General features: G+C 34.1%; 3 protein-coding genes across 4 annotated transcripts; all 3 read right to left on the reverse strand.

The window, feature by feature from the left end:
* Positions 1 to 57: 57 nt before the first annotated feature.
* LOC100818028 (transketolase, chloroplastic) lies at positions 58 to 4,087 on the reverse strand. The gene is made up of 7 exons (XM_003521822.5): positions 3,511 to 4,087; positions 2,606 to 2,696; positions 2,403 to 2,508; positions 2,043 to 2,325; positions 1,639 to 1,787; positions 1,394 to 1,547; positions 58 to 1,229 (listed from the first exon to the last, which is right to left on the reverse strand). The coding sequence occupies exons 1-7, from the start codon at positions 3,961 to 3,963 to the stop codon at positions 270 to 272; spliced, it is 2,196 nt and encodes a 731-aa protein (XP_003521870.1). The 5' UTR covers positions 3,964 to 4,087; the 3' UTR covers positions 58 to 269.
* Positions 4,088 to 8,524: 4,437 nt separating this feature from the next.
* LOC100527406 (P-loop NTPase domain superfamily protein) lies at positions 8,525 to 12,550 on the reverse strand. Of its 2 annotated transcripts, none has more exons than NM_001248697.2 (9): positions 12,283 to 12,550; positions 12,070 to 12,171; positions 10,572 to 10,625; positions 10,382 to 10,415; positions 10,201 to 10,271; positions 9,889 to 10,115; positions 9,560 to 9,691; positions 9,073 to 9,139; positions 8,525 to 8,957 (listed from the first exon to the last, which is right to left on the reverse strand). In NM_001248697.2, exons 1-9 carry the CDS (start codon positions 12,392 to 12,394, stop codon positions 8,782 to 8,784), a joined length of 975 nt encoding a protein of 324 aa, NP_001235626.2. In that variant the 5' UTR covers positions 12,395 to 12,550; the 3' UTR covers positions 8,525 to 8,781. The 2 variants fall into 2 exon arrangements, with proteins under 2 accessions (NP_001235626.2, NP_001335598.1); NM_001348669.1 differs by having other exon boundaries at positions 10,572 to 10,694.
* A 2,466-nt stretch (positions 12,551 to 15,016) lies between these two features.
* Positions 15,017 to 20,782, reverse strand: LOC100790739 (pentatricopeptide repeat-containing protein At2g22410, mitochondrial). The gene is given in 4 exon segments (XM_041014317.1): positions 15,017 to 15,979; positions 16,086 to 16,129; positions 16,132 to 16,162; positions 17,861 to 20,782. Coding segments are annotated over 4 exon segments (1,986 nt in total). The 5' UTR covers positions 19,001 to 20,782; the 3' UTR covers positions 15,017 to 15,208.
* Positions 20,783 to 25,703: the final 4,921 nt, after the last annotated feature.

Consider the following 25,703-nt stretch of genomic DNA (forward strand, 5'->3'; position numbering starts at 1 on the left):
ATGCTAAGAGTGAATCTGCAAGTGAAACAAATTATACAAGTAGTATACACTAGCATCTATGGTTGATATGATCAAACATTGAATTTAACCATGTGGCAGTGCAAAACTAAATTGTCAAATAGTTATTACAAGTTCACAAAATTCTTTGATCTATGTTGCTTCTTCACTTAGAATCCCAAATTCCCAATCGAAGGATATTTAACCTTTTTCTTATTCATGACATGGAATGCTCTCAACCAAAACCAGAAGGCAAAAAAAAATCAAAAGTTCTAGATAAGCTCTTTAGCTGCAGCAACAACAGCTTCCTTAGTGATACCAAATTCTTTGTATATTCTTCCAGCTGGAGCACTAGCTCCAAAACGATCAATGCCTATTGCTTTTCCCTTTGCTCCAACAATTTTCTCCCACCCAAATGTTGATCCTGCCTCAATGCTAACTCTGGCTGAAACAGCAGCAGGGAAAACACTCTCCTTGTAGGCTTCTGATTGCTCATCAAAAAGTTCCCAAGAAACAAGGGAAACAACTCTAACAGCCTTCCCTTCCTTCCTTAGGTCATCAGCAGCTTTGGCAGCGATTTCCAATTCCGAACCAGTTCCGATCAAAATGACATCAGGCTTGTTGCCAGTGGAGTTGTCCGAAATGGTGTAACCACCCTTTTCAACTCCTTCAATGGAAGTTCCGGGAAGCTGGGGCAGTTTTTGCCTGGATAGGGCAAGAATGGAGGGTCTCTTCCTGTTGAGCACGGCCACTTTGTATGCTCCGGCTGTTTCGTTACCGTCGGCGGGACGAAGCATCAAAATGTTTGGCATTGCCCGGAAGCTTGCTAGGTGCTCAATTGGCTGGTGGGTTGGCCCATCTTCTCCAAGTCCTATTGAATCATGGGTCATGACATAAATAACCCCAGCCTCAGACAGCGCAGAAAGCCTTATGGCACCTCTCATGTAGTCAGTGAATACAAAGAAGGTTGCACAATATGGAATCAGTCCAGGGCTGTGAAGAGCAATGCCGTTGCAGATAGCTCCCATTCCGTGTTCTCTAACACCGAATCTAACATTACGCTCTGCTGGAGTATCCTTTTGGAAGTCCCCGAACATTTTGAGCAAGGTCATGTTGGAAGAAGCAAGATCTGCACTGCCACCAAGCAGACCGGGAAGAACCTTTGCAAGGGCATTAAGGTTTGTTTGAGACAGGTTTCTGGTGGCATCCGCTGGGCTCTCTGGAGTGTATGTCTGAAATCAAATTGGAAGCCAGGTTTTAATATTTGGAATAACTTTTTGAAGCCCCATACTACCAAATCAAACTGAAATCATGATCAACTTTGGATAGTATGTAATCCAAACCTTGAAAAGTTACAAACATGTAAGAAAAACCTGTGAGTTTAGAATTTACTCACCGGAAGTGCTTTCTCCCAACCAGCAGGGAATTCACCATTGATAATAGATTTCAATTCTGCAGCCTCCTCCTTGTATTTCTTTTCATACTCAGCAAACTTAGCATTCCACTCAGCTTCAAGTGCAGCACCCTCAGGGGTGTGGCGACTCCAATGCCTGGGGACAGACAAGCAATTCTTATTCAGTATCATTATAAACCTCAGCAGTGTCACAGGAAAAAAGAAATCTCTAAACCCATCATCCATACTTTTTGACATCCTCAGGCACGTGGAATGGCTCATGTGACCATCCAAGGTTCTGCCTGGTGGCATCAACTTCTTTGGCACCCAGTGCACTTCCATGCACACTGTAGGAGTTAGCCTTGTTAGGAGAACCATAACCAATGGTTGTTGTGACCTGTGAAATGATAGAGTTAGCAAAAGACAAACCAGCTACACTTAATAAACTGACCCATAATTTACTATTTTGATTTCCCACCTATAACTTCCAGTTTCTCAAATGAGGTACTACAATGCAATGCAGTCTTTAGTAACATATCATGTTTATAACCTTAGTTTAAAAGAATCCCTATAAATCATGACAGATTATGATTGTTATGGTAACTACAAGCCAGAAATCTATGCATATCATTGCCACAATTAGTAAACTAACCTTGATTAATGTGGGTTTGTCTTTGACAGCTTTTGCTTCCTTAATGGCAGCACGAATATCATCATAGCCATTATTTCCATTCTTTACCCAAATAACATGCCACCCAAGTCCCTCAAAACGACTATCAACACTCTCGGTGAACGCAATCTCTGTGTTACCATCAATAGAAATATGATTGTCATCATAAAATGCTATCAGCTTCCCCAGTCCCCAGTGGCCAGCAAGTGAGCATGCTTCATTTGCAATTCCCTCCATTTGACAACCATCACCCAGAATAGCATACCTGCATAAAACAAACGCCATTAGCAAAACACCAACAACTAAAGTCTTGCAAGTTGTGTATGATTTAGTTATTTTTACGTGTAATGGTCAACAATCTCATTGTCAGGCTTGTTGTATCTTGCAGCCAAGTGCTTCTCTGCAAGGGCCAAACCAACAGCATTGGCAATCCCCTGACCAAGAGGACCTACAAAAATAGCAATAATGGATAAATAAATAAACAATAAAAATAAAAAATAAAAAGAATTACTATTCTATTATACAAACTCTAACTCATATCAAACCTGTTGTAACTTCAATTCCCGGAGTCTCAAAATTCTCAGGGTGTCCCGGAGTTCTGCTCCCCCATTGGCGAAATTCCCTCAAATCCTCTTCCTAAAAGAGTCAACCCCCCAAACACAACAACTTCACTTCAGTCTTTGATCAAGATATGCACAAACTCATCACACTTACCACGTACATATCAAAAACAACATCAGTTAAAACAAACACAAACCCATTAAAAAAATTTACATGGTTAACTAATCAGAAATCCTACTAGGTATAACCTCCAAGATAGTTACTATAAAATTCAACAAACTTTCGATACACGACAATTTGTGATTAAAAGGCGGTACAAAAATCCTTTACACAGGTAATTTATTTAAATTAAATTAAAATCAAATTCAGCATCCCCCTAAAACAACAACTTCACTTCATTCAGACTTTGATCAAGATATGCACAAACTCATCACACTTTCCAGAAACATATGAAAAACATGCAGTTAAAAACAAAAACAAACCCATAAAAAAAACTTGCACTATTAACCGATCAGAGATCATGCTAGGTTTGACTTTCAACATAGTCATTATAAAAGTCAACAAACTTTTCCGTACAAGACAATCTATGATCTGTGATCAAATGCCAGTATAAAAACCCTCAACACAAACTCACCACCGCCACCAAACCCAACAACTTCACTTGAGTATTTGATCAAAATATGCACAAACTCATCACACTTCCCACAAACATCATGCAGTAAAAGAACAATCACAACCCGATTTAAAAAAAAAAAAAAAAAAAAAACTTTTCAAATTAGTGTGCTCAGATCCAAGCCAAACACTGAAACACGTACCCATCAACCCAAAACCCCAAAAGCACAAAACTTTAACAGATCCAAGCCACCCCACATGGATTTCAAGTCCCTACCTTGACGCTATCGAACCCAGCGAGGTGCAGAAGCGCGTACTGAAGCATGCACCCGTGCCCAGCGGAGAGAACGAAGCGATCGCGGTTGAACCAGAAAGGGTTCTTAGGGTTATACTTCATGGTTTCATCATATAGCACGTGACCCATCGGAGCGCATCCCATGGGGAGCCCCGGGTGACCCGAATTCGCCTTCTCGACGGCGTCGATGGCGAGGAAGCGGATCGTGTTGACGGATTTTTCGACCAGCGCGGCGTCCGCGGTTGCCTTCTCGACGGTTTTGACGGAGGCGGCGGCGCGGATGGAGGTGGTGAGGCGGCGGCGGAGGGAGAGGGCGGGTGGGGTAGGGCGGAGAGTGGGGGTGAGGCGGAGGGAGGAGGAGGAGGAGGGGAGAGAGGTGGTGGTGGGGCGGAGGAGGGCTTGGGAGAGAGAGATAGAGGAAGTGGAAGAAGCCATGGTTGAGACTGGAGGGAGAGAGAAAGAGAGAGAGAGAGTAGTGAAGGGAGGAGCATTGTGGAGTTGGTTGAGGAGCTTTGGTTTTGTAGGTGGTGCTTGTTGAGCTTGTCGCCTACAGAGAACTGGAACAGTGTGAGAAAAGGAAAAATATTATTATTTTGTCCTTGTTGTTGCAAAATTTTTATTAATTTTGGGGTTGGTGGCATCTTGCATGGGACAGCTTTTTAGTAGTATTTTATTTTGGATAAAATACATTATTTGGTCTTTATTTTAAGTTTTAGTTCCCTTTTTTTTTTTTTTACCAAAATACTATGTTTGGATTATTCTTTTAAGAATTTAATTGGTATGGATTCACATTATAAATTTTGTTTACATCATTAATTGCAAAATTTCATATCTTTAAAATGTTTTTTTCATATCTATAAAAATAAAAAATAATATTAAAGTGTTTATAATAATTCGTTCACCCTACTTAATCAAATTAATTAATTAGACTCCTTGACATCTTTAGAATGGTTTAAATTTATTTTAACTATTTTAAAACCCACGCATGTCATGAATGAATTGCGATTTTCAACTCAACTTTATACCACTAAAAATATATAACAATTAAACTCAAAGTTTAAAATATATTTTTGCAAATTTCAATATCAAATTGAATTCTAATGCACTAAACGTAGATGTATAATAAATAGTGGTACTCTAGTGGTTGTAATAAATTATATAATGCACTTCACTTAATACACATTTTATTATTAGTTGAAATATATTTAAAATTATAAAATAATGAATCGTGATAAATAATCATTAAATAAGATACAAAATTCATAATTTTGTGTGACAAAAAAATTCAATCGATAACAAAATATATATTCAAAATAATATGTCAGAAGATAGTATATTACTAGTATTTTTTTTCAGGAGAAAAAATGTTTAGAAACTAAAGCATACTATGTTCACTTATAACTCTAGTTGGTTCCAAAGAGGGTTGGGAAAAAAGATTGGATGAATTTTGGTTAGATATTTTGTTTTGTTAAGAGGAGGAGAACGTTTCTCTCCCAAAAAATAAAGGAAGAGAAGGAAGAAATTTCAAGGGAGGGAAGAGAAATAGTTTTTGTTATATATGAGGAGGAGATAAATTTATAAAATAATTTACTTTTATATTCTTATTACTTTTAATTTCAAAACATAAGTGATTTAATTATGTATGTTTCACATAACTTAATTTTAGGAATTGCTGTAGTGAGACCAACTAATGGGAGACTAAAATGATTAATAGTTTATAATTTCATGGATTATTTGATTATTTTTATATAGTCTATTTGACCAACCATTATAATTTTAACGAATAAATTAATTGATGTTTAAATGTTTTATTATTTTACTATTTAATTATTTTTAAGGATTAATTTAACTAACAATTATAATATTAAGGATCAGTAATTTAGCAAAAATTACTTTAAGGAGTTATGTACATCAACCTAAAAAGATTATTTTATTAATTAAGTGTGATGCATTTAATATATGTAAAATTGTTTAATTCAGAAAAATAGAACCAACAAACTAAATACAAAAAAACGTAATTAGATATGGCAAAAAAATTCGTACATGTGGGTATCCGTCCGGATCCGTCTCGACTTTGACGAGTAATACTCGAGTTGATCGGATATGAGTTTGGGTTTGAATTTTTCCCGATAACCAAAAATCGGATATTGGTACGGGTATGAGATTACTACATCCGCCCCGACCCCCAAACCTGGACCCACCCCGCCACTTAAAATTTTTAGAATTTTTGCATAATTTAATTAAAAGACCTAGAATTTTTATTACTTGTTAATTTTATTTTAGAATTTTTACATAATTTAATATTCTTTTCGTAACCATTTTTGTAGACACATGTGCTATAGTAAATTTATTGACATATAAGTAATTAAAAATAAATGTTTAACAATCAATTTATTTTTTCTAAAATCAAACTTTTAATATTTTTTTTAAAAAAATATTTTTCTAATTTGAATTGAGTTCAGGACGGGGCAAGGGATACTTGATACCGACGGATACGGAGATGAAATAATAAATTTTAACTCATTGGATGTGGGGTACGGGTATGGGGACATGTTGGGGAGTCAAGATTGAGGATTGGGGAGACAATACAGTCTACGCCCCGCCCCATTACCATGTCTAAACACAACCAAGTACCAACAAGAATCCCGCTTATTTGGAGTGGAATATTTTTACCATAAACACAAGCATTATTTTACGTTAAAAAAAGGTACTAATAAAAGACCTATAAAAATTCATCCCTATTAGGTATGTAATTAAAGTATTTTATTTTAATAATTTTGACAATATTCACCTTTTGGACTAGACTCTTATGGTGTGAGTTTTTTTTTTCTTCTTTTCACCGTATTATTAATAAGAAGTATTTATTGTTAGAAGAATTGATTTTCAACATGAGAAAGTGAATGAATATTCTCATCTCAATATCATCTATTTCATACTTAAGGTCAAGATGAATCATGAATCACTTGATTAAAAAATATAAATTGTTATTACCAATTGATATGAGTGTTGGTATTACGAGATATATTGTACCACTATATTAATTAATCACCAAGTGGTGATTCATCTCCATCAAGGAGAAGGTGAGTATTTTTCTCCCTACATAATTTATTTGATACTTAAGACTAAAATTTGAACGTTAAATCATTTAATTAAGGAACATAAATTATTTTTTGTTGTGTCAATCAATATTGGTGTTATAAGATACATTGTGTCATTTTAATTCTTATATAAAAATCCGTTCATTTTTTTGAGTAAAATTCAATTATTATTAATTGACTCTAATAACATTTGAGAGTGGAATTTAATTAAAATATACTAAAAATGTAAATATTTTTTATACTCTTGTCTAATTATACAATTATCATAAAATAATAAGATAATTAACTTTAATTGTAATTATTTTAAAAAGTATACATAAAATTATTTTAATTTATTAATAATTTAAAAATATTTGCATACTAAAACAGTATATAAAAATCAAACTGTCTAATATCTTTTTACTCATAACTTTTATTTTACTAACTCTGTATGCGTTTTGGAAGCTCACAAAAATATTTGGGGTTGCCCTGCACGTGCCACGCGGTGACTGCCTAACCGGTGATGTTAGGTAATGATGGTTTTTTTTTTTTACCAATATAGTATTTTTTATATAAAAAAACTATTTACCTATCTAAAATATATAAATAAAACTATTTTATCATTGTTCCGGTGATTTAGGAGACTCTGACCCACGATTTTTTTTTTAATCAATGCATGTAAAAATATTTCAACAGCAAAATAAATGCAATCCCTTGCACTTAGCAGCCTTTGCTCCACACGTGGCCCATGAGAGCCACAAAGGTCAGTAACTCAGTATAACCAACCCTTCATCTTAGCACTTTAAAGTATAACATCATGATTAAATTTTGGTTTCTATTTGGATATGGCTTAATTTTGAAGCAACTAGTATAAAATTGTGGCTTTACATATCTTTTAATTTGATATTCTTATAAGTCTAACTATAACAATTGTTAAAAGAAAAAAATAATCACAAGTGATCCCATTACGATATGATAATATAAAAATTTTGCACTAATGGAGCATTCAGACTCATTTTTATCACAAATCTTATATTCTTTAATATCAAAGTATACATTTTGCTGATATATATGAATTGAATGGAAAAAGATAGACTTTGAATCAACCTACTACAATCTTGACGACTGTCTACTCCAGAAGTTGATGTTTCTTGACGATTGAGACTCCACAAATTGATGTTTCCTATGCCTCTATGCTCAACAATTATGTAATTTTGTCCCTAAATGATTTAATATCATAAATAAAATAGGTTCGTAGTATCTGAATTACATCCCTTGAACCCTTCCTTTCAAAGGGCAAACAAAGTCCTATGAATGTAAAATAAATAAAATAAAATTCAAGAAAAGAAATGAGTGACGTATCATGACACATTGATTCATCATTAATTTTCATTTTTTTATTTAAAATTTTTAATTTTCATTTTCATATCATCACCGGCAGGAGTAATTTCCATGTGCTAGTTTGTGCAAAGACATACAACCGTTGATTCAATGGCAATATCAGAGGATAGAGCATTCATCATATTTACAATCTTATTTATTTTAAACGTTAAATTACTAAATAAGTCTCTTAACTATTTGAGAATTCTTAAATAGACCTCTAAACTAAATTGTTTTACTTTGGATCCTTAAACTAAGAAAGTACTACATCCTTAGAGTTAATTTATGACACCTTAAACTGTCAAAAAATGACAATTTATTTAAAAACCTTAGAAATTCAAAAAATTACAAAATCAAAGACCCGATTAAAAAAAAAAAGTTAGAAAACCTATTTGAAAATTACCAAATAGTTTAGGGACCTTCTTAATAACTTAACCTATTTTAAAAAGAACACATAATTCAGCATGTGAATTCAGTGAGGTTAATTATTCTGTAATCTGTATAGTTTTTTCAAATATCAAGTAAATCCAAGGAAAAACTTTAGAGTAAGTACATCTCTAATATGTATGTACTTTAAGGGTGAATAACCCCTTATATGTGTTCACTTTAAGACAAACTCAATTAAGATGAGCTTTATATATAAACCAAACCAAAACTCACTGTACTTTGAGGCTACACAAAGCAAGGATTGTAGGAAGCATGTGGTATAATCTTGTTATGTCCATAAATTTGGTAAAGAAATAAGCAAAAATGGTGAGGTAAGGTTGAGTTATAGACTATCTTCCTACTCAAAATCTCACATCATCTTGATTCGTTTGCAGCTTGAAGTAGAATTGCGTATCCCTCTAGTTGTCACAGAATATGGAGCTGATGCTGATTTCAGAGAAGGGGACTTGTCGATAAATGCGTGTCGTTCGTTGCCATTCCAAAACAAGATTATCCTATTTGTGCATGAATGCGACCAACTATCTCCTGTTTCAGCATTATAAATTATAAACAACAAACTTCTTTAATCAAGGGATAAAAAGATATTGGACTTACAAGCTAAAAAGTGCAAGCAAGATGTGCAAGATGAAATAACACTTACCTAGTGCAAGGGTCAATTGAAATGAACCTTCAATATGCTTGGTTGTTACTTGATTGAACATAACAACCTACCAGAAAATCTAATTAGTTCAACATAACAACATGACATTTACAATTGAAAATTATGGAAGACAAAACAAGATAATAGATAAAGCAAAACAGTTCCACAGTAAAGTGCTCAATGGAACTAATCTAATTCCCTAGGTTCAGACACATATACATTCTACCCTCGGATTGCAAGGGATTCATCGACACAGACACATATACAGTTCCACAGTAACTTTTCATTGTTTTATTTTTTATATTCTCTCACTTAATTCAAACACCTTATTTGAACTATCTACAAAATTGGCGTTAAAGTGTCTTTGCAAGTATTACACTTGATCCAAAGTCCAAACAAATTGCATCAACATGATTTGGCTGCTAATGCTATCAATGACTAGTTCAGTACAAAACACCACTGGCAAGTAGAATAAATTGATTCTTACAGCCAAACGGAATTTTTTTGCAAGCTTCATCAACTTCAAAGCCATTTCACTGAGTAATCGAGTCCTGAGAGCCATATCATCAAAGTCTTGGCGGAAGTGGAAAGTAACACTGTCAACAATGAGGATCTTTACCTGGAATTATGTATTTAAAAACAGATCACTATGAATTAGTTAAGATGTAACAAAACAACAGCGTTAAAAGCAAAAGGAAAGAAAGTCAATGCATGAGTACTGCCATTGTCTACAATCCAATACAATGTATGATGTCAAGGATCATCTTCAATATGTTTGCTGGAAAAAAAATTCAATAGATCAAATACTATACTTACATCTTTATTCTCTGTGATGAATTTGTCCAAGTAATTTATCAAAGCAATTTGCTCAGTGTAGCTGCAAACACGAAAATAGAATATATTTTCCAAGATATTATTAGGGTGCATTTTAACATCACAAGCTTGAAAATCCTTATGAAAGTGCCGGCTGTATTCTGCCATATCTTCTATGCATGCTTCAGCAATTTGTAGAACACGTTCAACCATAAAGCTTCCTTCTGTGTCTGAGTATCACATTGGCACAATAAGTGCAATCAATGATATGCATCAAATGTTGAATGAGTATTAGAATCTAATAAAGGCTCTTACCGATGTATATTGCCTTCCCTCCTAGGCCACCATATTCTTGTGGAATCTGAACATTTACCGCAAGTTGAATCCTGCAAACATAAACACCACTTATTACTACAAATAACCAAAATATTTGACAACTTCGGATGGAAAAGAACAATAGCAACATGATATAGAAAATTGGGATGACAAAAAATACCCAATTTGTGTTTTACCAATGCCTGGAACTCCACCTAAAAGAAAGAAAGAATTATATATTGCAACGAGGAAAGGGAAGAAAGAAAGCAAACTGCAAGGATCCATGCATGCCGCAAATCAAGTAATGTATATTTCATTTGAAGACACGATTATGGATTTCATACTCTTAAGAGAAGCCAAACAGTACTAACCTATTTCAGTGACTTCTTTGCACTTAATTCCTCCACCAAGGATGTTATCCAGATCTGCACAAGATGTGGTAATGTAAGAAGAAAACTTTTCATCATTGAGCATATCCCAGGCAGTCTGACCACCTGAATGATACAAAAACACAAAATGGAAAAAGCAAACAAAAAAAAAAAGTTACTCGTAATGCTTGAGGGAATCACGCTTCGTACAATATGCTTGACTGAATGTATGAATTCAATTCATATCATACAAAAGAAAGTAATACATCAATCACAAGAGAAGGTCAGATTTCAAGTAAAATCAAACCACTTATTGCCAGATAAATAGGATGCCTATTTACTTTTTCATTGAGCCTAGCCACTTGATAGCTCTTTGACTTCCCCCAATCAATAATCTTCACATACTACTATGCAGGAGAAATGGAGAATCAATTGGCTTGCCATATATGATGGGTTGTGAATTCAATAATAGTGTCCTTAATAATTTGTCTACAGATATTCCCCGTCAGCATTATTCACATGGAAGGATTCACAAATTTATATCAATGAAAGCTATTGCTTCTGGCTTCTCAGTTTTCCCAAAATTTCATAAACTTGGTTTCTAAGACATATTGCATCCCAACTTGAAAACACTTGATATCATAAATTGAAATTTCTTTTGGAAAAACAACTAAAGCCTTATCCCACTAGGAGATCGGTTACCTCGATCATATGACACCAGGACCACACATAACTTTCAACTGCACAACCCAAGAACACACATAATTGATAACATAGGAGCTTTCCCCATCCTTAACCCCTTGAAACATTACCTTAAATACAAATTCAAGAGCAAAGGTTGACCAAATCCAATGTAGTCCTTATCAATTCAGTAATCCAAAGAAGTCATGGAAACAGAAGGGTTGTGGTCTTTTAAAATCAGCATGCACCATTTATACATAACATAAAAGTTAGAAATTCTTATCACTACCCAAAAGAAGAGTAAATGATCATTTTGGTCCCTGAAAGTGGTAGGTGTTGTCACTTTAGTCCCTGAAACAAAATAATGTTAAACAAGTCCCTAGAATGTCAAATAAGGCTTTGTTTGTATACGTGTTCTGCACATTGAACGCCCCGAGAGCTTGCTCTCAGAAAAATTGCGTTCAACGTGCATTGCAACGGGAGAAAGGCTTTAACCAAACACACACTAAGTCACTAAACTTAACTAATCACTATCATTTTAGTTCCTAAACTTAACTACTTGCAATCATTTTAGTCCCTAAATATACGTTAGTATTATCACTTTAGTCCCACCTTTTTTAAAAAAAAAAAATTTAGACTAATGTGATTCGATTTACACTTTCAGGGATTCTTTTTTTAAAAAATAAATAAATAAATAAAAAATTCTTCAATTCAGACTTCAGAGACTAATGTGTAATGTGATAGCACCCTACAAATTCACGGACCAAAATGACCTTTAAGAATAACTAAATACCCAAATTGGAACCAACACAACACATACCACCAACAACAGCAGTGTGAGACCCATTCGGTCTCTCCAAAGCACTAGGTTTGCTTGCAAGATTCAGAATTTCCGTGGCTTCACTCTCAGAAACATCAATATCTGTCAAAGTGAGATAATGGGTAGGTGAAAAAAAGAGGAACTTTTTAACATATATGCATACCCAATTGGAAAATGAAAGAAGGGTTGAGAATTGAAACTGGAAAGGAAAACCTCGAGCAAGGTGGGTGGGGGAGGCACGAGCAATGGCATCGAGAGTGGTGTAACCAGCAGCCAAGAGTTTTCCTCTCTTTGAAGCTGAGATTGGAAGCATACCCACTTCCATGCTTCACACTCTCTCACTCTCTAACCTTCCACCATGTTTCTTCTTCTTCTTCTTTGGCAAATTCTCACTCCTTATGTTCACAAAAAAAACTCAATAATACTCAATCAAAATTAACATCAATGATGATTTGTTTCTTCAAGGAGGAGGGTCGACTCAAACCGCAAAAGTGATTTATTTAAATTAAATAAAAAAATGGAAAATTAAACAGATTATTAATAGAAAAAATAAAGCTGAAAAATGAAGAATTTGCATTTTTATTTATTTGATTCCGATTTTTCATTTTTATGTTTAAAACTAGAGCAAATATTGTATACACTTTCAATATAAAATCATTTGATGAAATTAAAATGTATGATAGATTTATAGAATTTTATAATAATACCAATATTTTTTATTAAGTGATATTTTGATACTGTATAAAAAAACTTTTATAACTAAATTGAAGTAGACTATATCTTTTTATTCTTAAATATTAAAATTTATTTTATTGTTCAATTTTTTTCTAAACATGTATTTGGAATTTTTAAAAATTTAAGACTATTTTAGTCTGTAATTTATAATTTAGATAATTTATAACTGATTTTGACGTAACGATAAACTATATTTTATAATTATCATTTATTCAGTGACTTAAAACTAGTTTAATTTGAAAATTATAATATATTTATTTTTCTTTATTAATAATGAAGTAATAAAATAAAATAAAATATCAAAGACCATTATTATAAATTGTATCAAATAAGCTTGACTGTGTGGTCATTAGTATTTTTTCTTCTTTCATGTTATGGGGGAATTAATTAATTAATTGCATGAATGCTCTCCTCAAACACCTTAATTCCACACACCATAAACCACGCAAAAATACTAAGCAATTCTACTTTGTCAAACCACACAACTCCTATTTTGTAATGCAATGTCCTAACTTGGCAAACTTTGACTCAGGAAACAATAATCCCAAGATAGTACCTAAATTCAAATTGGTTTGATACTATGTCAGACTGAAAAGTGGGTAGAGTGGATAAATTCAAATTTGGGAGGATGGTTGGAATGCGAAATAATCTTTTGCTATCAAATTTCCAAGATAGTACCTAAATTCATTACAAGAAAAGGAAGTCATTGGGAATGTGGGTTGAGGAAGAGTGGAAGTGGAGGGTGTTATGGAGGAGGGAATGGTTTGAGTGGGAAAGAAAAATAGTATAGAGGTTACATGAGGATCTTGATAGAGTGAGAGTACTTCATGAGGAGGAGGACACATGGAGATGGAGGGTAGATCAAGATGGTAATTACTCGGTGAAGTCAACATACATAGCTCTTCATGATCGGGTCTTTGCAAATGAAGGTGGTGAGATTTATAAGGAGGTTTGGAAGATTAATACTATACCCAAGATCAATGTCTTTCTATGGAGGATGTTTAGAAATAGACTTCCAACAAGAGAGAATTTAAGGAAGCGAAATTTGTTAACAAATGAGATTGATGGTAAATGCCCTTTTTGCAATGGTGTGGAGGAAACAATCTTAAGTTTTTTTCATGTGTAATATCGCAAGACAAGTGTGGTCTCATTGTTATACGTGGATGGATCTCAACACTTCTATTAACATTTCTTGAATCATCATTCAATGAGCGCTAACAAAAAATGGAGGTATATTTGGTATGGTATTGTGTGGTCAATATGGCTTAGAAGAAATGCAATAGTGTTTAGGGGAGCTGCGATTAACATGTTAGAAGTCATTCAAGATGTAAAGTTCAATACATGAACTTGGTTGAGAAACATGGGAAATTCATTAGGCTACTCATATGTGCAATGGTGTTCGAATTTGAGGGCTTGCCTTGAAGGATAACATACACATTCACAGTTGATCACTGCATGGGAAATATGACAATGTGGTTGAAGTTGTGCTGTAATCAAGTGTAGGCACAATGTGGTAACTATGGGGGATAGAAAACATTTATAAACAGGAGAGGGGGTGGTTATAATGTATTTATGATGCATCTTGTTATAAATAGGATATAATCATCTCAACTTGCTGTCAATACTTGGGATTTTGGTATAGTTATGGCCTGTATTTGCCTATGGCATTGTTGGTGCCTCTTTTATTTTAATACAAATGACTTTATTGCTGACGAAAAAAAATTATTACACATGTGATCTTTAACAACATTTATTTGATTAAACACTCAATGAAAATGTTATTCAAAGTTTTTGACAATATTTAAAAAATATCATTAAATATAAATAAATATTATTACTAATATGTTTCCACGATATTTTATTAAATGTTGTTTATGATACATGTCACTAAAACTTTTAGCAACATCAACTATAACATTAGATAAAAGAATTTAAAAACAAGAATTATTTTGGTAAGATCCATATTTTTATAAGATTTTAGAAAAGATAATTTACTTTTAAAGTTATTTTTTACTCTTTTTGGAACAACATATATTTTTATTTTATTTGGGACAAGATATTAGTAGTGTTTTTATGACAGTGAAGTGAGTCAAAGCACATATGGAAAAAAAATCTAAGGTGAACATATAACAGAAGATAACTCCAGAAACGAATGCATCCAAGAAAAGGTAAGGATATAATACTTAATGAGAAGATGGCAATGTAAGCAGGATAAAGATAAGAGAAAATTATTATTGAATATTGAGTTTTTCATAAAGTTTAATGGCGTCAAATGATCCATAAAGCTGCCCAGCTAACAAGGAAAGAATTGGTTGTTATATTTATAAGCTAGGGCAAAGCAAAACATTCAGGTGGTCAAGATAAGAAAGACATCCCAGTATCAGGAAATCAATTACTTTTTCGTTCAGCTCTTATTGTTGCTATTGGTGCCTCTCCAATATGAAAGTAGAGGGATTTGTGTAAGCATGAAGCTTATGAACCCAGAAGCAGATTGGTCAGTTTCATTTGCTTCAGTATCGAAATCCCGCCAGAACTTGATGATATGAAGACTTTCTTCCTCTGTGGATCTTTGGACAACAATCTTAGAAGCATACCCTTTCTTTCTCATTTGATGGCATATCTCAGAAGGATTGTTAGCTGTAAGGGTGACCATGTATAGCCATCCCTTTTCAGACAAAAGACGGTCTGCAACGGGCAAAATTTTATCAATTACACTCCGGCCGTTCTCCCCACCGGCCCAAGATGACATAATACCTTCAACACCCACTTCATCTTCAGGGGTAGGCACGTAAGGAGGGTTCACAACTATAACATCAACCAACCCAGCAAGCCGGTCCTCTAGCCCCGATGCAATATCTGTTACTATCAACTCAGCACCAACACCATGTGCTTCCAAGGTCTCATGGGTTACCCTCACTGCATGAGGGTTGATATCAGTTGCAATGTAGTTGATGCCACAACCTTCCTGCCCAAGGAGAAGAGCAAGGGAAGTAATGACATATCCGCTACCACAGCCTATCTCCATGCACAATGTTGGACGATGTTCCAACAGGTTATTGCGGTCAGCTAGAAGAGCATCAACCAGTGCAAAAGAATCATCACATGGTTCATAAACCTCTTGGTGCGAACTCACAAGGTGAATTTGGGCAGTTCTAGGCAACTCTTTGTGCGAACCCTGTCATTGAAAGGGAAGCTATCAGTAAACCTCAATGGTTCAATCTAATTAACAAGTACAAGGGGACTGGGGAAGTTGAAGCAACCAAGGATTTTGCCCACCATACCATATTGTTCACTTTGACCGTGATATACTGATGGCCTTTTTTGACTCCAGCTCTGAATTGCTCTGGTCAATGTCAAGACAAAATTCACAATATCAGCTTCCTTCCAACGCCTCCTCCTGAGTCCAAGACAGCAGAATAATTTAGTTGTTCATATTAAAAATAAAAAGGTAACAAGTAGCAGCAGGAAAAAAAAAACAAAACTAAAATATAAACAATACAGAGAAGAGAAAAAGTAAATACATATGAATCATGTCTGGAAGCAATATATATGAAACCAACAGGCAGAAACAAGAAATGTCAGTAATCTGATTTTGACAAATGTTTTAAACTAATATTCTTTTTGCTTTGTTGATGCTATAAAAACTTCGTACCCCATTGCCCAGAGGCTCTTCGCTATGCGAAGGTATGGAGGAGGGATGTTGTACGCAGCCTTACCCTTGCATATGCAAAGAGGCTGTTTCCGGATTCGAACCCATGACCAACAAGTCACCAAGGCACAACTTTACCGCTATATATTGATTAAATCAAATCAAATGCTTTCAAATGCAATTGTGATCAAAATCCACATAAGCAATATATGAGAACCAAGAGTTTTATACACAAGTGTTCTTCAACTTGCTCTCTGCTTCCCATAGAGTATATAACCAAGCCATAATGTAGTTTAGCATAGGAGTCCAACATTAAAACCTATGCAAGTATTCTCCAAAATGTACATAACATCATGTAGGCATTTTGTTTTAACTAATGATTACCATAGTTGGTTCTGGTTCTGTAATAGATCAAAAACATATGACGGGAAAGGTATTGCTTCTTTATCACTCTAAAGGCAGACACTCCTATTCAGGTCATTGCTCAGTAAACATTCTTAGGCGGGTACAACTTACAATTGTTGTACAAAGATTTCTTGTCACGGAGAATCATATAAAATTAGTCTTGAATAATCTTATCATAGAAATCATACTGGCAGATCAATTATTGATCATTTTAAAGCTTTGTAATTATAACAGATCACATCAAGCTCACCAGGGCGAACCAAGCCATGAGTAGGAGAACTGACCATCATAAGGAGGGAAGTTTAAGCAAGGACAACTAGCTAGGGGCAAAAGCACGTAAAAAAAATGATAATCCAACATGTTAAAATCATATTCTGCAATCTGCATCCTATTTAATCTCCACAGCCACACCATTGGAGCTTTGGACAATTCACACTTATATTTTATGATGTCTTCAACAAAGTATAATGCTTAATGAAAGAAAAGGAAAAAGAGAAACAATGCAACTTTCAACATTGGGAGAGAGTGAACCCAATGCATTCATAAACATGGTCCTGTTCATCTCGTCCTAGCAATGTATAACAAATTTGACACAGTTTAGCAGAATACGTGGTGTCTTTAACATGATGCCCGCATTCTGAAGCATAATAAACTCCATACAGGTGAAGAGGATACAATGAACATGTGGTTGACTAACAAAGAGAATATTTGTTGACGTACATGACAAGTCTTCAAGTTTTCCAATTAAGACACTGAAGTAGAGCCACAAATTCTAACCAAATACTTCTTACTCTGCATTCTTTTGAGATGAAGAACTTACAAGTATTATGAAGGGGCACAAGAAGAATGAAATCAGTGAAAGGATGCAGGACGGGAGAGACATGGCTTCATGTTATTTACGAACCCGGATAGAATAAAAAAAATAAGTGCAGGCTGTCCAGGGAAGAATGTAACTAAATGAGCCCATATATACCAAAATAGCTGACAAGTTTAGGAAAAAAGATTATCTCCATAACCAGGAATATCATGTGTAAACACAATAAGCTCTAGTTGTTTTGTCAACGAAACCAGGTAGTCATAAATCCATTCAGACTGTGGATGTAACACATCCCTCGCCATGAACTCATACACAATGCAATTGATCTCAATTGAGCTGCAACCAGGAGTCTTCTCTACTCCTCTTTCCTTCATTATTTTCCTTGCATCTCTTGCCTCCTTCCACATTTTTGCCTCACTGTACAAGCTGGCAAACAAAACATAAATATCACTATCTTGAGGATCCATCTCAAGAAGCTTCAAAGCTTCCCTCTCTCCTATTAGAACATTGCGATGAACACGAAAAGCAAAGAATAAAGCACCCCATACAGCAGCATCTGCCTCTATCGGCATATTTCTAATAAGCTCTTCTGCTTCCTCCAAATGACCAGCCCTTCCTAAAACATCCACCATGCATGAGTAGTGTTTAAGCTAAGGGGCTATATAGACTTTAGAGCTCATTTCGGAAAAACATTTGCGGCCTTCTTCAACTAAACCTCCATGGCAACAAGCAGATAAGACACCAAGAAACGTGATCTCATTAGGTTTTAAGCCACTATGAATCATTTTTGAGAAATAGGATATAGCATCACGGGCATTCCCATGAAGTGCTAAACCACAAATGATGGCTGTCCAGGTCAAACAATTTCTTTGAGGAATCTCTTGGAAAACCTGGGCAGCCCTTGCAATATTGCTGCACTTTGCATACATGTCAACTAGTGCAGTCCCCAAGGCAACGTCTAGAGAAAAATTGTGTCTTTCAATATAATGGTGAATCCATATTCCTACATCAAGAGCTCCTAGTTGTGAGCATGCAGATAGGCAGTTAACCATGGCCACTTTATCAGGTTCTATTTTCCTAATTTTCATTTCATTGAATAGATGCAATGCCTCTTTACTATTCTTAGCTTGGACGCAGCCACTAATGATTGCATTCCAAGGCACAACACTCTTCTCTGGAATTTTATACAAAAGCTCCCGAGCAACATCTAGAAAACCAAATCTGGCATATCCCAAAACTATTGTAGTCCATGAAACAAGGGTCTTATGTGCCATGTTATCAAATAGAACCTGTGCAGCTAACAGGTCTCCACACTTCACATACATGTAAACAACAAATGAGGCCTAAAAATGGAATTTTTAAGGGGTATCTGAATCTGAGTTTATTAACAAACAGGATAAACATGGCTTGACAATGATCTATGAAAGTAAGTTCCACTGCTTGTTCACTTATATGAACATGGACTTAGGGCTATTCAATTCGAACTGAACTTAAAATGCAGTTCGCCCCATCCAAATTGTCAAACGGTTTGGGCAAACTGAACCGAACTGTTTTAGAGGCGCATTGAACTGAACTGCTCTGAACTGGTCCGAACTGTTTTTAAGGGTCATTTATTTTGAAAAAATAACTTGTAAGACACCATAACAGAATTCATATATTAAAAAATGTTAACGGTAGACTCTGTATGAGTTGTATATAAAATCACACATACTTGACAAATGTTCAAATCTACACATATCCATGACTCCAAATAGCAGTGTGCAGTAACAAGTTAAAGTGACAATTTTAAGTTGAAGGAGCTACATCATACACTTGTAAGACAGCACAATAGAATTCATATATTAATAAAAGGTAGACACTATAAGTTGAAGGAGCACATCAGTTGAGAATAATCATTATAAATTAGGACAGTAAAATTCAGTGCCACATATATAAAATAGGACAGCATAATTTTAAATGAAATTCCTGAATGGCATTATTCTATCAAGATTGGCCCAAGTAAAAATTCAGTGCCACAAACATATATAAAAAAAGAAGCCATTAGTCTATCAAGATTGGCCTAAATGCTCTCTAGATACAATTTTTGGTCAGTTGAGTCCTAGCCCAATTTACACTATAGTGTCTACATCAATATCTCAAATTAGCCAATTCCTGAACAATTTTAACAATAGCTGCATTAAACGGAAAGTTGGCTTACTGCAATTGTACTGGACATTACTAACAATGAGGCCAAAATAATTAATGACAAATGACCATGATTGCAGGGATTAAGGATGTGCACTGAATATTAGTAATACTTTCTAATCCAAGCCACTATTTTTAGAAAAGTTTGCCAAAATGTGATTGTCTCCTGAATTTTATCAGGTTAAGATCCCCATATACTTTAAAGATGACTACCATCTAATTCACTTTAACATCAAACTCACATTAGAAAGGCATTATCCTTTCACATGCACTAGTACAGATGTTTCAATCAATTGACAATTGTGCACGTTTTATGAATTTAAGAACCAAGGTGGATATGATCAAAAGCTGAAGGGTATATTGCAATTGTACTGACACTTGCTAACAGTGAGGCCAAAATAATTACTGATAAATTACCACAATTGCAGAGATTAGGAATATGCACCAGATAATATACTATTTTCTAATCTAAACCACATTGTCACTCAAACTTTACTAGCTTGAGATCATGAATGCATTCTTGCCCACTTTAAAAACAAGCTTACCTTAAATAAGCATTATAGGTAAACATATTTAAAACAAGACGGCAACAATCAAGATAAAATTCATCAGAATTACCCTCAGCCTACAAAACATAGCACTCTTCTTTTAATATGCTGCTCTTTGTCAACAGAAATAAATAAAGCAAGGTATCAAAAATCATCACTAAAAGGATTTATATACTTGATTATAAAATCAATATGCTATAAATCTGACCAAGATACACCCTTGGTTTTAAACCAACCTAAAAATTAAAACATGAACAAAGCACAGTAATTCATACTTAAGTGATTTTACTTAAAACAGTAAATGCACAACAGAGTTCATCACTCACACACAGTGACACCAAGATACAAGTTACACAGAACCAATGAACTACAACTTAACGTGCAGCAACAAATTAAAATAACTAACCACTCTTTTTGAGCCTCAAATCTTGGACTAATTTCAAGTGAGCCAACACAATGAAGCGTGCGTGTCTTCTAAAATCTCAAGACTTTGACCCCTAAAGAATTTTTCCAATTTTTCTTCAGTTCACTACTACTCAACCAATCTTCTGCAATAAAAAATTGAAATCAGGTCAGTCATACAACAAACATAACAAGGAGATATGAGGTTGATTGGGTGGTTAAGGAAGAAGGGAAGAGGAAAAATGTCGCCGGTTCGATCCATCTACCAACAAAATCTAACATTCTAATAAACTAACATTTGCCTATCAAAAATAAAATAAACATAACACTACTATAATATCATTAACCCAGTCAGCTCATGAATGTAAGGTTTGAAATAAGAATCTAAGCTCAAAAAGTTACTAGTATAGAACCAACCCACTTGAAAATTTTATTATTCAAATTGAACAAACTAATTAAAAAAAAAAAGGTGTACCATATCTATTAGCAAGAAAAACAGGGTATAATTCCTATGAAATTTACATGAAGATGATGCAAAAAATCGAAACAATGGATCACAAATTTTGAGAAGAAAAGATAGCAGAGGGCGCTTACGGTTACCATTATCGTTAGTGAAGAAGATGAAAGTGTGATTTTAATCTGAGGTCTGATTAAAGGAAGGTTTGGGGTTTTCGCATAACGGCACGGATGGCTACTCTCTGCTCTGGTTATTTCTCAAGTTGCATTTTGTATGAAAGCTCCAAACAGAATCACCACCTTTTTTTATTCCTGCGTAAATAAAACGTTTAAATTTAATTATTGAGTAGGCTGTTTGCAAATTTTTAAATAAATCTTTATAATTTATTTTTTTAATTAGTTCTCTTATCATTTACAGTCTTTTTTTAACTCATAACTTCTCATAACTAATTTTTATTGGAAAATTTATTTTTTTCATTTATAAGAATCAAAGTTAAAATTTTATTAAGAAATCGAATTAAATATCATTCAAATTAATAATTTGTTAATTAAATCTTGATATCTTTAAAACCTTCACAAATTATTATCTTTAAGCTAACAAAACCAAACTTATAGATTTTTTTTTACTTTAGGAACCCAGATACTTTTTTTAAAAAAAAAATTCATGAACCTAGATTAATTAATAAATCTAAATAAAATGATAAAATATAGGTTAAATTAATGCGTATGATATTCAACTATTTGATAATTTTTAATTAAGTCATTAAACTATTTTACTTTTTTCAATATGATTTTTAAACTTATATTTGTTTTTTAATTAAAAAGTAATCTAATGAGTAGAGTACTCCAAACTTATAGTTAAGGTGTTAATTGAGCTTGTTGGTTATCATATAGGATATGATTGAATATAAAGAAAGAATATGATAGGATAAAAGTATAATAAGTTCTAATTTTATCTAATGTACATAATAGATAATAAATTGATAAGATGTAATATAAATTATGTTCCAACGACAAAATTAGTATTTCTTTAAAATTATATATAAATTTCTAAAAATTAACTTTTAATTTCTTTTAATTTCGAAATTATTAAAAAAAACTATAGGAGTTGATGGTGATGTTTTCAGGTTTGGGTTTCGTTGGCAAGGAAGGAGGTATGGGAATTTAAATTCTTAAAAAGCTGAAATAATAAAAAAATTGACCCAAGTTGGTCATGTTGTATAGTGTGTGATCCTTCCACCTTCAAACCCGCATGCATGTCACCCCTTCTCTTTGATTTAACCTCTGAGCCATGTGCTTTGATGACAAGAGCACCTAAGTTGCTGTGGTTTCTAAGAGAAGCAGAAAATGATTAGTACCTTAGGGAGCTTCATCTCGGACAATCTAGAAGGAAAAGTAATGGGAAATCTTCTTGGTTCTTAAAAGTTATAGTAGCTTTCCTTGTAGTTCATGAATAAATCAATCTTGAATCAACCTACATGCCTCCCTCAATTTAAGGAAAGTCTCATTATGTAGCTCTTTGAATACCTTAGAATACAGAAAAACTATATGAAACTTGTAGCTTAACAATGGTACAGAGATTTTCTAATGGAATTTCTTCAGGCTTGAACCAAATTAGCATGCATAATAATAAAGAATAAAACCAATCTGATAGCCATAATGGCTATAGGTATTGTTCCATTGGATTGAGGGCATGATCTTGTAATTTGACATGACTGAATGAGGTCTTGATTATATATTTTTAATAAATGAGGTGTAGTTTGATGTTTCGTGAAAAATTTATATCTAGCAAGCTCAAGACTAATGGAAACTTCTTCTGCCAAGCCTCGAGATATGCTTAGCATAACCATGAAATGCATAGGCTTGTTACTGATAAACTGAGGCTGGCAGGACAAATATTCTTCCACTAATATTAAATTTGAGTGGTATAAAGATTATAAACTATACAAGTTGCTTTAAGAATAAGGTGGGGTTAAATCTCATTGTTCGACTTGTGATAGTGTAACAAATCTCAAGTTCCATGACTTATGTGCTAGAACAGAAGTGACTAGTGATCTGTGGGATGTTGAAATCAGCGTGAATATTAAGAAACTTTTAGATCGTATTGGAACTGTGTGTCGAAATTCATTAACATACACAGGGAAATCTCTAGCTTTTTTTTTCTAAAACCAAGAAGACAAGCACAAGAGCTATGAGGTTGGTGTCATCCACAGCAACCACAAGCACCCTGCATAGCCGAATTCATGATGCATGTATACAACATTTATGTGGTCACATGAAAACTAAATTCTGTAAATAGGGAATAAAATAAAATAGTAGTAATATACAAGTATTAAATTTTGGCTAAACTTAAAAGGTATCAAAATTCAAATCTCTAATTATATAGATAATGTAAACGAATGCTATCAAGGTAAACTTCTATAATCTTATTATGCAAATGAGAGAAATATATTAGATTAACAAAGTTGCTGATGAAAAATTATGTGTTCTCCTAGGGAGGATTTTGTATTAAATAGTGTTCTTAAAATTTAATTTATATATTTGTGCATTAAATAGTCAACCTGTAATAAATGATATTCTACAACTGGGATAACTAATTACGAAGATAATTATAGACGTATAATTATGTGTTGTTTTGAATGACCATCAAATTTGTGTCAATAATAACAAATATTCTTTCTGTAATTTATGTCAATTAATAATTAATATTCTGCTAATCAATTCCATTGACATCCCCTCTCAAATTGATGTTGGCAAGTCTAAAAGCATCAATTTGCTAACTAGGAAATTTTAGTGCTGACATGTCAAGGATTTTGTGAAAATGTCAATGAGTTGAACAAATGTAGGAACATGAGGCAAGGTGATAACTCAATGGTCAAACGCCTCCCAAATTGAGTGACAATCAACCTCTCTATATGCTTCATTCTTTCATGGTGAACAGGATTTGTGACAATTTGAATGACACTTGTATTGTCAGCATGCAGTGAGGTTGGTTTTTCTTGTGAAAAACCAAGCTTAGAATGGAGATCGCTTAGCCAAATAATCTTAAAGCGTGCAACAGACATGGCATGATATTCTGCTTCAGTGAATGATTTGGAGACTGAGTCTTGTTTCTTGCATTTCCAAGAGATTGAAGTTTCCCCTAAGAACATACACCAACTAGTAGTAGATTTCCATGTGTCTAGACATCCAGCCCAATCAGAATCATTTTATGCTTAAAGTTATGTTAATGCACCACTAGGGAAGAAAAGACCATAACTGGAAGTATCAAGTAGATACTTAATAAGACGGTGTACTGTTGAAAGATCCAAATGTCAAGGAAATTGCATGAATTTGCTAACTGTGTGGACGACAAATGAGATGTCTAATTTGGTGATGGTTAGATAAATAAGACTTCCAACCAGCTAACGATAGAAATTTAGGTCTTGTAGAAGGTCACCTTTATCTCATTGCAATTTCAGGCTAATTTCCATTGAGGTGTCAATAGGAGCAGAAATAGTGAGACCAACTATTGAATTAGATCTTGATTATATTTGTGCTGATTGACAAAAATGTCTTTCTATTGAAAGTGTACTTCTAATCCCAAGAAATAAGTGAGTTGGCCAAGGTCTTTCATGTGGAAATTTGAATGCAACAGTCTCTTGATTGTATCAATAGCCTCTTGATATAATCTAGTGACCACAATATTATCCACATAGACAAGAAGTATGGCAATTCCTTTTAAGCTCCTTTGTATGAAAAGTGAGGAATCATACCTGCTTTGTATTAAGGAAAAACCAAGCAATGTTGTGCGAAACTTTTCAAACCATATTCTTGGTATCTTTTTCAATCTATATAAAGAATGCTTCAGTTTACGAAGAACATTAGACAAAGGTGAAGACATATCGGTAGGAAGTCTGATGTAAATTTTCTCCTTCAGATCACCATCGAAGAATTCGTTCTTAACATCCATCTGCTGTATTTGCCAAGATTCAGATGCGGTAATGGCAAGAATAGTGCTCACAATAGTCATTTTAACCACAGGTGCAAAGGTCTCCTCATAATTAAGGCCAAATTCTTGCTTACAACTAGTCTGGCCTTGTATCGATTGATTGATCCATCTGAATGAAGCTTTATATTGAATACAAATTTTCTGTAAAGGGGTTTCACAGAAGAAGGACAAGTTACAAAATCCCCCATGTTTTATTTTCTTCTAGTGCTATAAGTAGAAGGAATAAGAACATATGTTATAATTGTTGTCAATGATAAAGGGGAAGAAAAACCATACCTTTCTGGTGGTTTACTAACACGAGTATTGCGACGTAAAGGAGCTGGTGCTGGATGAAGCACTGGATCAGCAGCCAGAGATTGATCAGGACGGGACCTTGGAGGTATGGATGGTGGATTTGGTGGAATAGCCCAACGTCTTTGATACACCATTAAAGGTTGTGTTGGTTTT

Source organism: Glycine max, chromosome 3 (assembly GCF_000004515.6).
Source record: "Glycine max cultivar Williams 82 chromosome 3, Glycine_max_v4.0, whole genome shotgun sequence".
NCBI lineage: Eukaryota > Viridiplantae > Streptophyta > Magnoliopsida > Fabales > Fabaceae > Glycine > Glycine max.

Excerpts from the sequence above, each read along its gene's own strand:
- LOC100818028 (XM_003521822.5), bottom strand. The coding sequence starts at position 3,963 with ATGGCTTCTTCCACTTCCTCTATCTCTCTCTCCCAAGCCCTCCTCCGC. Across the intron at positions 2,697-3,510 it reads CTGGGTTCGATAGCGTCAAG|GAAGAGGATTTGAGGGAATT; the intron begins GTAGGGACTTGA and ends TGACTCTTTTAG. Across the intron at positions 2,509-2,605 it reads GGGAATTGAAGTTACAACAG|GTCCTCTTGGTCAGGGGATT; the intron begins GTTTGATATGAG and ends CTATTTTTGTAG.
- LOC100527406 (NM_001348669.1), bottom strand. The coding sequence starts at position 12,394 with ATGGAAGTGGGTATGCTTCCAATCTCAGCTTCAAAGAGAGGAAAACTC. Across the intron at positions 10,416-10,571 it reads CAAAGAAGTCACTGAAATAG|GTGGAGTTCCAGGCATTGGT; the intron begins GTTAGTACTGTT and ends TCTTTCTTTTAG. Across the intron at positions 9,140-9,559 it reads CAAAAAAATTCCGTTTGGCT|GTTGTTATGTTCAATCAAGT; the intron begins GTAAGAATCAAT and ends ATTTTCTGGTAG.